Source organism: Nothoprocta perdicaria, unplaced genomic scaffold (assembly GCF_003342845.1).
Source record: "Nothoprocta perdicaria isolate Ctin4 unplaced genomic scaffold, notPer1 scaffold_75, whole genome shotgun sequence".
Classification (NCBI taxonomy): Eukaryota; Metazoa; Chordata; class Aves; order Tinamiformes; family Tinamidae; genus Nothoprocta; species Nothoprocta perdicaria.
The window spans coordinates 1,415,140-1,427,689 of NW_020456032.1; the positions used below are offsets into that span (position 1 = coordinate 1,415,140).

The window sequence follows — 12,550 nt, forward strand, 5'->3', positions numbered from 1 at the left end:
CCTGGGATGACCACTGTACTGCTGCCTAGTGAGCCTCTGCTAGCAGGAACGTGCAGAATCGGTGTATTGCAACGGGTCCTGGTTAGTGCGGGAGCATCTTGATTATGTCTCTTTTGTATGTCTGAGAACACTTGCAGTGAGCTTTTAGAGAGGATGCTGAGATTTAAACACCAAGACAGACCTGACTCGCCTATATGACTGGTTTCCCCCAGGGAAGTTGGCTTCATTCTCTTCCATGAGCTGGGCTGCCAGCTGGCTCTGTTTCCCGTTTGGATTTATCCAGCCCAAGTTTGTTATGGGATTGATTGTGCCTAATTTTATGTATCTGTCATGTATGTGTGTGTGTGTGTGTATATATATATACATATATATATATATATATGTCTGTGAGTGGCTTAGTCGTGCTGAGGTGGAGCTGAGGATATGATCTATCTGACCAGATGTAGGCATCTGCCTTAGAGTGATGCAAAAGCAAAATCCATCAGAACTGTCCGTGCCTCTGCTGCCGCAGCAGAAGCCGAGTGGGATTCACTCAGCACAGACATCCAAAGAGTTAGCTCTCTCCCAGCAAATCTTCTCTGAATTTGCTGCGGGCGTCTGCACGTTGCACGGAGCTAGTGAATGTTTCCTGCACGCTGGTGTGTGAGAGGTGCACGGGGATGTGCTGGGGTAGACTGTGTTCTGCTGCTCACCCCTGTCCCTTCGCTTTGGCCCTGCGTGAGGTGACCACTGTTTTGGGTGCAAGCTCAGCTTACTATAACGGGATCACAGAATGGTTGAGGTTGGAAGGGACCTCTAGAAATCATCTAGTCCAACCGTCTATTCCAGCAATGACACCCGGGGCATGGGGTGGCATCCAGGTGAGTTTTGAAGATCCCCAGAGAAGGAGACTCCCCAGCCTCCTTGGGCAGCCTGTGCCAGGGCTCTGCCACCCTCACAGGAGAGAAGTTCTTGTCGAAGCAGGGCTCGGCTGCGGGCAGTGCTCCTGGCAAGGCCGTCGCCACTCGCATCCTCCCTCCTGCGGCCGCGTGGGACTTCAGTGGGTGCTAACGGGAGACATGATGGCACTTCTGCACCCGGGCACCCTGTACCCGATGGGCGCTAGAGCGGCTCTTTGGTGCCCATGCATGTGATGTGTGAGTGCAGAGCAGCGCGAGCAGCTCCCGCGGCGGGTGGCGTGCCGAGGGGAAGCTGCCGCGCCGACCTTGGGACATCCTTCCCCACCCGCAGCAGGGGAATGAATCAGCAGCCCTTGCTCGTGCTGGACGGTGTCTTGGTCCCTTCACCTCACCGAGGAGCCTGTGGGCACCTCTTCTCACCTTTACCTGGTGATTCGGAGGATGAGGGAAGGCGGGCGCTGTGCTAGGTGCTGGTGGTGTGCAGAGCATCCCCGCATCTCAGCGGGGGCTTTCCCTGCCCTTGCCAAAGGCTTTGGAAAGGAAAAGAAACGTGGGTTTGTTCTTCCTCCCTGCTCTGTTCCCTGCCCTCGTTTCCTTCTCCGGAGCGCGGTAAGCGCGCGGCGCTTTGGCCCCGCTGCGCAGAGGAAGCCGCCTGGGCGTGGGACGGAGGCTCGCGGTGGGAATTGTTCTTATCAGGCTTTCTAGAGGGGAAAAAGAATAACCCAAATAAAATCTTTGCTCCTAAGAAAGGAGATGGGGCAGCCCCACTGGCCTGGAGGCCCAGTCTGCAGCTCGAAGCCCTTGCTGCGCCTCGCCGCGTGCTTTGGAGTCCCGGTGGTGCTGCAGACTTGGTTGCATGCCCGAGATATCCAAGAGGAGCAGGAAGAAAGTGCCGAGGGGCTGGCGCGGGGGCCGGGGCTGCCGAACGCAGCTTCTCCAAGAAGCGTAAGAAAAGCAGGTTTCCTACCGTTAGCCAGTGTGTTTATGACGGGGAAGTTTGGGGTTGAAAAGGTCGCAAACAGGCGGCTGTGAAGAGCAGCCGAGGGAGCAGCACCGAGAGAAGCTGCTTTCCCAGCTCCGGCGTGACGTACCCGGCTGCGTGGAGCAGGGAGAGGCTCGGAGAGCTGCGCAACTTGAGATGGAGGGGGAGGCAGGGATGGATGGATGGATGGATGGATGGATGGATGGATGGATGGATGGATGGATGGAGAAGGAGGGTGCCAAGGGAAGTGGGGATGAGCGTGTCAGAGGAGGGCCGGGCTTTGCATCTGCTCGAGCAGCTGGTGGAGATCTCTGCGCTACCTCGCTATGGAAAGCCCATTCTGTGCCTTCTCTTTCTTGGGAAGGGGTGACTTTTCCAGCCCTGCCTTGGATACCACATGAAAGCAAGAGTGAGACACGTCTGGAAGCAGAGCGTGTGTGTAGCAGTGCCAGTTTGTCTCTTCCTGCAAGCTCTCCATAAATAGGGGCTGCTGAGAACTTTCCAGTACTGGGAATGTCTCTGTTTCCCCTCCTTGCAGCTACCATAGGGTGCACACGTGGTGGCAACGGAGGGAGGTCTTCTGCACCTTGAGATAAAGGCCCTGCAGTTCTTTCGGGAGTCAGGTGCATCCCTCAGTCATTGGGAAGGGCTTTGCAAATGGAAAGGCGCTGTGCTCTGCGCGTGTGTTAAAGTTATTAGAGGTGAGCAAGGTTTCTGAACCCTCGCGTTCCCGTTAAAATATCTGTGCTGTCGTGCAACACAGGGGCTTGTGCCTGCATTTGGTTTTAGCATTAAAACCTGCTGTTTAATAATGCTCTCATTAAATAATTAAAAGAATTAAGTATAATTGCTGCTAATCTGGGCTTGGGCCTTACCCCACTGCACCTCGCGTTTTCTTAAGAAAATCTGCCCTAAACACAAATGAGAAAAATAAGAGAGTTGGGCTGCGCTTGGTTTGATGGCATCAGGCAGATGAGATCCTTCTGTCCCCTTTGTGTTTCCCTCCACACAAGTGTCTTCTGCTGTTTAGTTAACGCCAGGGAATTGCCTTTCCTTCCCAGGCATTGCAGCTCGCAGCCCACCCCACGGAGACGCTGGGAAGCCTGCAGGCCCGCTCTGGAGGGGATGAGCAAATGCATCGCTTGTCCTCTGCACGTGTCCCGTTCCCTGCTTTGGTATCGAGTCTGCCTGCTGGCTTTTCAGCTTGTGCCTCTCGGCCCGGGCTCAGCAACGGGTTCCCCTTTCCCCGTTCTCCGCATGCACGATAGTTGGGATCGCCGGCTCCCTGCGGAACGTGGCAAGCCGGGCTCTGACCCCGCCGAGCGACTCGGGCGTTTGCAGCATGAGCTCAGCGTGGTGAGCAGCCCGCTCGCTGAGCACGCGCAGGTCACGGCATGAATGGGCAGATTGCTGCTGCGAGTCAATAAGGCTTTGAGTGCTGCTGGGCGGGAGGGGGACGTGTCCTTGCAGCCCTGCAGCCGAGGAGAGCAGCACAAGGAGGACTTCATGAAAGGAGGACTTCATGGAAGCTGCCTGGAGTCTGGGTCCCTCTGCCTGCATCCTCCTGGCTGCTCCTTATTACTCCACATGTCCTGCCCTGTTCTGCAAGGGCACCCCTTGCTCCCAAGCACATTTCCCTGTCTCTGCTGTGCCCTGTCAGCCAATGTTCCTGCTGCAAGCGTGCAGATCCTCAGAAACTGGGAAACTGAGAAAGCGCGGGTTCTTCTGGAGCACAGTTGTGTATTCAGAGCTCAGCGATGACATCAGGCTCCGAGCAGAGCTCATGCTGATCCCTAGGCATCCTTCCCAGCCCATGGTTATTATTAACCTGTTATACCATGAGAGGGTTTGGGTTTGGATTTAAGATTTTGTTGTCCTCTTGGCCACGGTGATCTTTGCCTGCAGTACGTTTCCCGTGTAGTGGACATCACTGCAATATTTCCAGCAGTTGGATCTCCTCTCAGTGTTCATTTTTTGCTAGCTTTTACTTATGCTGAGTGGCCAGGATGAGTCCAGACAGAGCACTAATGATTTCTACTTAGCTACTGAAAGTATCGGCTTTACTACACCTAAAGGGCACTCACTTTTTTAATTGTATCATATAGGTGCCTGAAAGTCAGTCTATAACCCACCAGTGCAGTGAGGTCCTGATGACTAACTCTGTTTAGAAGCGAAGACTTCATTAAAGTACTGACCTTGCATCATCCTGCAAGTCGTCATCCTGCTTCTGCTATCCAGTCTTTGACTCCATCCAGGTTACTTTGTGCAGGACACTGATTCTGTGTTGTAGATGTCTCTTCACAGCCTTGAGGCACCAGGCAGATGAGTTGATTTGATGATTGATTTATAAAATCAATTAGTTGGCCAGCAATCTTGAATCACTGAATCCACTTTGCATTTTTTAACCTTTTGTGTGATTCTAGTTCCCTTCCATACGTGCATCTTCCATGGCTGAAAGCCCTTAGGCAGAGACCTTCCCATGCCCAACTTCTGTGCTTTTATTGAGAAATAAAGTTGAGCAAACACTCTCTCATTAGGGTTTGAGTTTTTGAGCTGGACCACAACTGGACTGGGAGTGTCAAGGCACTGCAGTTAACTTTTGGACTCTTCTTCCTTTTAGCTTCCTGGGTAAGCCAGGGTGGGAAGTGTGACTCTCACTGCAATAAGGCTGTCCACAGTGTGTTTCCTGCTCCCTTGGAAGCAGGAAGACCGTGAGGTCTTGTGAAAGAGCCCTTTTCTTGCGGGAATTCCTGCATAATCCAGAGGGTTGGATCCACAGTGTCACCTACACAAAAGCACAGGTAGAAGTGCTGAGAACACAACATCTGTATCTTCTTCCAGGATCTTCCCCATCCCCTTCCAGTCACCCTGGCCTGGTTTCCAAAGTGCTCGAGGCAGTTTCTGCAGTGACTAGCACCCCAGTTGGAACCTGAGCTTCCTAAAAGCCTCTTCCTTGCCAGCTTGCTCTTTCAGAGGGGTGGGTGCTACGCGCCTCAGTTCTCCCTGCTTCGAAGTGGAGATTGGGCAAAGTGGAGATTTTAACATCTTTTTATGTGGGGTTTATGAACAGAAATGTTTGGGGACAGAAGCATTATAACTCGGGAGCAGGGAGCACACAAGCAGAAGGCTTTATATGTTGATATTTACAAAAATGTTACGTGTTGGTAATTGCAAAAACTTTTGTTTTTCTTTCTAAAGAAGAGATGTTGCTTGCCATTCCATCACCTTCAGAATCTGCTTTTTTTCCCCACTTTTTTCTCTTTTTTTTTCCAGTTATAGCTATATTATTATATATTATATAGTATTTTTATATGTTTCCCTAATTGATGCTACCCTCTGGACAAAAGCCACCTGGATGCTCCCATGCATGTTGCTCTGTGGCTAGCTGTGAAGTGATCCTGCAGGGACACCGTGGATGGCAGAAGGGCTAATTCTGCACCGTGCAAGAGCCTCCGTCTGCTTCGTGGACCTCCTCTGAAAGGCTGAGAAGGACGTTGCATCAGTCGCCAGCAGCAACTTCAACTCAGCAATAAAAAGATTTTTGCATTTCCGGTGGAGACATTGGGCTGTTAATAAGGATACTTACGTGCTCCTCTGTAGCAATCCTGATGAGTAAGTCTCAAAGTATTTTATAGAGGAGGCTCCAATTCACAAAGGGTTCTGTTTTCTAATTAAACTAGGAGAAGAGGAAAAGGAAGATGATGTGGATTAATTTACTTGCTTTCTTGTGCTAGATAATTTAAGACTCGCGTAGCCACAGTGACTAATGCTGTGTAGTCTAAGTGAGCCTCCGCTTATGCCTGCAGTAGATTGTGAGTGTGATAAGAGAGCAGTGAGGGTTCAGAAAAACCTTGACTTGTGGGAGGAAGAAAATCTGCCTGAAAACTGCATTCTTGGTCTCCTGCAAACAAACTACAGCGCTGTTCAAAATCTGTGTATATAAAAAAAAAATCTCGTCTGCCTTAGCCTGACTTGCAAAAGTGTCTTTTAATGCTGACACCTTCCATGTGCTTGTGGTTTATTTTCCTTTCGCTGCTCCTTTTCTTGAAGCAACTTCCTGTCTTCTCGGTATCAACGGGCAGTTCATGGTCCACCAAGCCTGACGTTGCAGCAGAAGCAGCAACCAGCGCCTGCTGCTTCCCAGGGAGGCTCTGCTGGGCTTTGGAGAAGCCTGTGAGGGCCACCCTTGTCTGGAGGGCCTGGAGGACCTCTTGAGCTCGTGGGCAGAGAGCTAACACAACTGTTTGTTTAACCTGAGCGTGGAGTGCTTTGGACAGTTGGATGCCCTTGCCAAAATCTGCACTAGAAAGGGTGGATGTCCTTGCAAGGCGTGCAGGCGTCAGGCGGCCACGTGGACAACATCTGGCGTGTGAAGTGACAGGTATGGAGAACAGCCTCGTGTCAGCCTCTTGGGGAAGGTGGAAGCAGCTAGTTCAGCTGCAGATATTCAGCCAAGCACCTTATGGGGCCTGGGAGAAGCACGTGCCAGAAGACAGACACGTTTAGAGAAGGCATTTTAAAAAGTCAAGACTCCGTTTAAGGTAGTAGTGACCACTGGAGTAAAGATAAGCTAAGGAGCAAGGGTCAAGGCTACTTACAAGTGCAGCGTATCATCAGACCATGCTGGTTTAAAGTTGGTGATCTCCTGTTGTACAGGCTGCTTTCACAGAGACTGAAACTCCCTTCTAGGCCAACAAAACAGCATCACGGGAGGGTTTCTGTTCAGCTAAAAGCAGAGGATGGGAAACGAGAAAAGGCACAGGCGGTCAATAAGCTGCATGCCCTGGATTACCTGAGGAGTGGTTGTAATCCAGGAAACAACAGGGGAGATGTGATTTTTATGTGGTGTATGGCACAAGAGAATCCAGGTATTCGATATTCTCTTTATTTTAAAAATTGTTTTAAAAAATAGAGATCTTCATGTTAAAAACAGAGAAACAAAACTAAACATTTGTGATGAATGGGGGAAAAGGAGTAAGAAAAATCACAAAAAAAAAAGACTAAGGGACTGGAGAAAATACCTGACACAAGGCGCAAAGAAGCGAAACCTGATTAGTTCATCAAAAGGAAGATAGTTGACTTGATTAGTGTGGGAGAGCTTTCATCAGGAGAAGATTCAGGGTCCTAATCTTCTCAACCTGCTAGACAAGGGTGAAACAGGGCCTGTGCCAAGATTGCATTTGGATGAGCAGTGCTTTTGATATGCTGATGATGAACCCCTGGAAGAGATTGCAGGGAAAGTGGTAGATTCTCCATCCTTTGGGACTGGGTTCTCCATCTTCATCTGCAAAGTTTTCACCTTTCAAGAAGAAAAGTTTTTGCCGAACACAAGTTTGAGGGCTCAGAAGAAAGGTGACAAACCAGAGGAAACGCTACCGAGCCTAATACGTGCAGACTTGGTGCCTGAATGATTCATTTGGTCTTAAAGCCCCATGGTAAAGCTATGCCTCTGAGAGAAGCGAAATCAGATAAAAGTGCAAGAAAATCTCCAGGAGAGAGCTATGGGCTTATCTTCTCTCGAGAAAAGCTTGTTCCTCCTCTAAGTAGCAGGAGCTTGGGTTAGGCACTTGGGTGAGCTGTTTACATATCTTCCTATTTAAAATATTTGTTATTAGAGCTCTGGATATTCTTGTTATTCATTAGTTTGCTGTAATTTTCCATTTTCCTCTCTCCTTTTCAGAGCCTCAGGTGCAAACGGGCGCACTATTTGCTGTCCTGGCAGCTGATTTTAATGAGAATGAACACTTATACCCAAGACATTTTATTTTACACTTCTTGGGGGTGTCCTCTAGGCCTGTCAGCTTGCTGCACCTTTATTAGAAGCAGACAGCAGATGCAAGAGGATAACACAGGCTTTGTTTAGGGAATGCAAAGCGACCCAGCGTCATGAAACTCTCTGAAACTCTTGTGCTGCAAAGCTCTGAGCATCCTAACACAGGCAGATGTCCTGATAGTCTGTAATCAGAGAAAATCAGGTTATAGTTTCTTCTAGTGGTTTAGCACTTATTGCCTCTAGTGATGTCAAAAGCAGAGCCCTCATCCCAGTGCAACACTCTTCCCTGTGTCTCTGACCATTAAAAGATGTGCTTAGTCCTTCCTGAGATGGAGCCTGTCGTTTTTTCTCTTTTGTAAAATGTTGATCTTTAGTTTTTCTTGCTTAGTTCATTTCTCCTCCTTTAAGAACAATCTGCAACCTTGTGATGACAGTGCAGAGGTTTATGATTCTTAGACCGCCTTTGTAGGAGTCTAATCCAGGTAACAGAGCTCCAACAAGGGAATCATCACCAGATTTTAGAAAAGCAGCTTTTTCTCCCTTACTAACTAGCAATAAATAGTGATGTTTTTGCCCGTTTGGAATAGATCGTGGATCTGACTCACACAACACCACTTAAAAGAAAGAAACCCACTTTCCTTCAACGTGGGGGCCTCTGGAGCAGGTCAACCCGTTTGTGGTGCTGGGTACAGCAGCAGCAGTCACCAAAGGCCACGTGTGGACATGAGAAGGTCAAAGACCCAACCAAAGCCCCGAAACGAGCAGTCCTGGCTGCAAATCCAGCTTCTTTCCTGCTCTAGTCCAAGAAATCTGGAACAATTGGGGTACTAGGCACATTCAGGGAGGCTTGTGCTTATGTCTTGCTAAACAACAGTCATATGGTGACACATTTATGAATTTATATATCTAATATGTCTCTATATCTAAGCCTGTGATGGCACGGAGAGTGCCCCGCTCTGAACTGCTGCGGTATATTGGTTTCTGATGTTGCTAAGCATTTTATCTAAAGAGATCAGCATTAATTTTTTGTGAGTGGAGGAGGAAAACCGCACGGTCTAACACCATGCATCTCTTTTAAAGGTGTGTTACTCAGCTTATTTAAATGGCTCTCATGCTTAAAAATAATAAGCTTTCCTTGGATTAAAACCTTAAGCTGTTAACAGCACGGGAAGCCTAGGTCAACGTTGCCGTTCTGCTTGTTCTCGAGGTTATGAAATGGTTGCAGTTGGTTTCATTTTCTGGTTCACATGCACTGCTGAAAGCCTGGGGGGTGAGTAGAGTTTGGAAGTGGGAGGGCTGTAAAATTAAAAGTATAAAATAAGCGATGAAACGCTGACCTCCTGCAGTAACAGAGGTGTCCTCCTGCTTCGCATAGTTTTTCTTTGGGTGAACCATTAGGTGGATTAAAACCTGTGCGGTTCTTTTGGCTCTTTGGCTCTTATCGCGTTCAGTGGGCAGTAACAACCCCCCAGTGACGCTACTGAAGCCCGAGATGGGCGGATAGAAAGGTAGAGGGTCAGAAAAGCAGCGTCTGAGTGAACCTGGGAAGGCAGAACCGGCGCCTAAACTGCGTAAATGGAGAGACGGGGAGGTAAGTCTGTGCAGCAGAGCCTGAGGCTGGCATAGGCGTGTGGAGCTTGTGCTCAGCTTGGAGCTCGGATGGAGAGGAGCTCGGATGGAGTGGAGCGTGGCCGCAGCAGCAGGGCTCAGCCCCGCTCGCTGCCTCAGTGCTCGCTCTGGTTCCGTGCAGGATTTGCAGCCTTTCCTGTTCTGCTCGTCCTGTTCTGCTCATCTTGCTCTGTGCTCAATGCCTCCCTTCGCCTGCAGAAAGCGTTTGGAGGGCATGGGTATTAGCGATTTGGTTTGAGTGGTGGAGGGGGCAGTTGAGGGAAGAGAAGGGGGCGATGGAGCTGCTGTTTCCCTGGCAAAGGCGGAGGCAGCGCAGGATGGCAAAGCAGAGGATGGCAAAGCAAGGGGGTTTATGAGCAGTCCGCAGCATGGCCGGGGCGAGGCACCCCGTTCCTCTGCGTGCCCCGTGTCCCGTGCCAGGCAGCGGGGGTGTCCAGGCCCCGCGGCGGCAGCGCTGGCGGCGCGGGGCGGGGTGACGGGCGCGGGGCGCAGCCAGTGCGCGGCGAGGAGGCCGGGCCGGGCCGGGCCGGGCCGGGCCGGGGCCGCCGCTCCCACCCCCTCCATTCATTCGGCCGCGGGAGGCGGCGGCTCCTGCGCGCACCCGCCCGGGCTCCGCGCGGCCCCGGCCATGGCCGACCCGGCCGTGAACGCGCACCTGGAGGGCATCATCTCCGACTTCGAAGGTGGGTCGGGGGGCGCCGCGGGAGCGGAGCGGGGGTCCTGGCCGCGGGCGCGGAGAGAGCGGGGAGCCGCTTGTTGGAGCGCTGCGGGGACGGGGCGGGAGCTGCCGCTGCCCGGCGGGGTGCGGGGGACGGGGCGCGGGGCCCCCGCTCCTCCGTGGCGGGGACGCGCCCGCGGGGTCGGTGTGGCCGGCGGGAGCGGTCCCCGGCAGCGCGGGGACGGGCTGTGACCCCGCCGGGGCGCAGAGGGGTCCGCAGCTGCCGCCCCGCGCTCCGGACGGGACGGGACGCTTTTCCGCCCTGCCGTTTGCACGCTGGTGCCTTTTGTTCGGAGCAGGACCTCGCAGGGTATTTTTCTTCCTGCCTTTCCAAGTTGCCTGCATTTATATTTATTTATTTATGTGCGACTGCCACATTAAAAAGTTTGTGCATCCGCCAGGCGAGGGCCTTGCTCTTGGTTCCAGATTCCTAGATGTGAGCGCAGCTAGAACGGAGCTGCGCGATGGGTGATGAGTCTAGTTTTCCAAAACATCCATAGCGGGAGCTGCCGCCCTCGAAAGCCTCTCGCTCGTCCTGGGGCAGAGTTCCAGGAGCTCCAGAGCGCCGCAGCGCTCTGCTGCGCAGGATCTCCGTGCAGCCCCCTTGCCGCGCCGGAGGGGATCCCTTCCCGTGGGGTGGCTCTGGCTCTGCCCCACGCGCTGGCCGAGCAGCGAAGGACGTGAAAGGCTGAGTCGAGCTGCTCCCCAAGAAACAAGTTGGAGGCGGGTGGATGAGCGAGGGGATTGCCCTGGAGAGGACGTGGAAAACTGCTCAGGGAGCTCGTCTTCCTGAACGGAGCAGAGTTCTGGCGAAGCAGCTCCGTCCCTGTGCACGCGCGTTCGCGCATCTTGGCTGTTGTCCAAGCTGAGCTTCTTATGGTGGCCTTTAGGAAAAAAGAAAAGAAAAAAAGAAAAAAAAAAACAAGAAAAATAGAGGGTACTGTGATGAAAACTTATACAGGGTCTGCGGGTCTGGCTGTGGGTTGAGATAACTTCCCTGCCTCCTGGCAAGCTCAGTCCTGGGAAGCTCTGGGAAGGAGCAAAGTATTGTTTTTCTTGCTTTGTAGATGGGGAAGCTGAAAGCACAATAATTCCTCTTCCAGGTCATACAGGAAACGTGTGGCAGAGCTGGGAACTCAGCGCACTTCTGAGTCCCAGTTTGCTGCTCTCGCTGTAACGTCCAGCTCCGTCCATCTTTGCTTTCTTCTTGAGCCCCCGCGTTGTTGCGCACAGCCCGAGTGGTGACGGAGCACCGGGGGTGGAGGGCACGGGGGGACACATGGAGGTAGCGACTAATGACAGTCTGAGCATAGAGAGCGGCCCGGGTCGGCGATCGGTTTTGTGCTCTTGGCTCCGCGGCGCGTTTGTAACTGCCCTTTGGGGACTTGCCGGCCTCCCGGCTGCAGTGCTCTCGAATGCTGATGTAATTACAGCCCTTTTTTGTCTGCTCCAATTGTATTTAAATCCCTGAAAGGGAGTAATTCTCTGCTTGAATATGGTAAAGGCTCTGCTCTGAGCCCTTGTTGGCTTGTTCCGGGATGTGTACGTTCCTCCATGGCATGAAGCTGCTCGCAGTAAGATTTTCGACCCATAGAGCACTACGAAGTTCCTGCCTGTGTATGGAGAAGCTCTGTGTACCTACAACCAAAGGTCTGGCCTTGCCCTTGAACAGGGATCCAGGCTCCTGTTTCACAATTTTATCAGCTGCACAGCAGCTTCCCGAGAGCAGCAGCATTAATTTCTGGTGTGTGGGGCAGTAGATGTAGCGCTCCGGTCTGCTGGGTGGGTATCTCAGCCTGAACCAGCCCATGGCCAAGCCGGAAAGATCAGCCCAAAACACCATGAGGCAGAAACACCAGCTCATCCAGCAGGCAGTGCCCTCTTTGCTCTTACCTGCCACTAGCCTTTCCGAATCAACGCGATGGTTCCTGCCTAACTTTCTCTTAGCGTCTCTTCCAGAGGTAGGACCAACAGGTTTCATTTAGCTGCTGGAGCACAGAAGGTAGAGAGGAACAGACCCAACTGGACTTGCTGCTGTCACCCTTAGTGACCTGTGGAGCATGCAACGGAGGGCAAAATATTCAACTAGAGCTTAGTTTCCAAATCACAACAACGTATCAAGGGGCAACATAGCACAGCAGATTGTATGTGCTCTTCCTTATGTCCAGTGATGCAAGGGAGGTGATTGCTTTGGCCAGTTAGCAATATTTCCACTTCTCACAGGGCGGACAGGTACAGCAGTGAAGACACTAATCCTGCTTATTTGTCTGGCAAGAGCTTCCTCCTCTTTATTAAGAGGAGAGCAATATTAGGTCTGTGATTTGCCAAGATTTGCGGGACTTAATAGTTTCTCTTCTGGGTTTAAAGATTTTGGCAGGTCTTCTGAAATGTCGTTGGTGCAGCCTTGATTGCGCCAGTCCTTCCCACGCTCACGTCTGCCCTCAGACTGTCAGGGCTGCTCTGAAATGGAGCAGTGCCCTGGGGCGGCCAACCTTGTGGTGCAGCAGAGAGGCCTGCAGCCAACTTCCCTTCCATAATCCAAAATACAT

General features: G+C 51.8%; 1 protein-coding gene across 5 annotated transcripts in view; it reads left to right on the forward strand.

Moving 5' to 3' along the window:
* The window catches only part of SEPT9 (septin 9), a 140,143-nt gene that overhangs the window by 56,897 nt on the left and 70,696 nt on the right, over window positions 1-12,550 (forward strand). Inside the window, exon 1 of one of the 5 annotated variants that reach the window (XM_026051426.1) lies at window positions 9,189-9,245. The exons of 3 other annotated variants lie outside the window; for them this stretch is intronic. In XM_026051426.1, coding sequence (XP_025907211.1) covers window positions 9,230-9,245 — 16 coding nt within the window. In that variant the 5' untranslated portion in view covers window positions 9,189-9,229. Of the gene's footprint in view, window positions 1-9,188; window positions 9,246-9,806; window positions 9,967-12,550 lie in introns of those variants that run through there. One more of the 5 variants, XM_026051423.1, reaches the window with a different exon arrangement.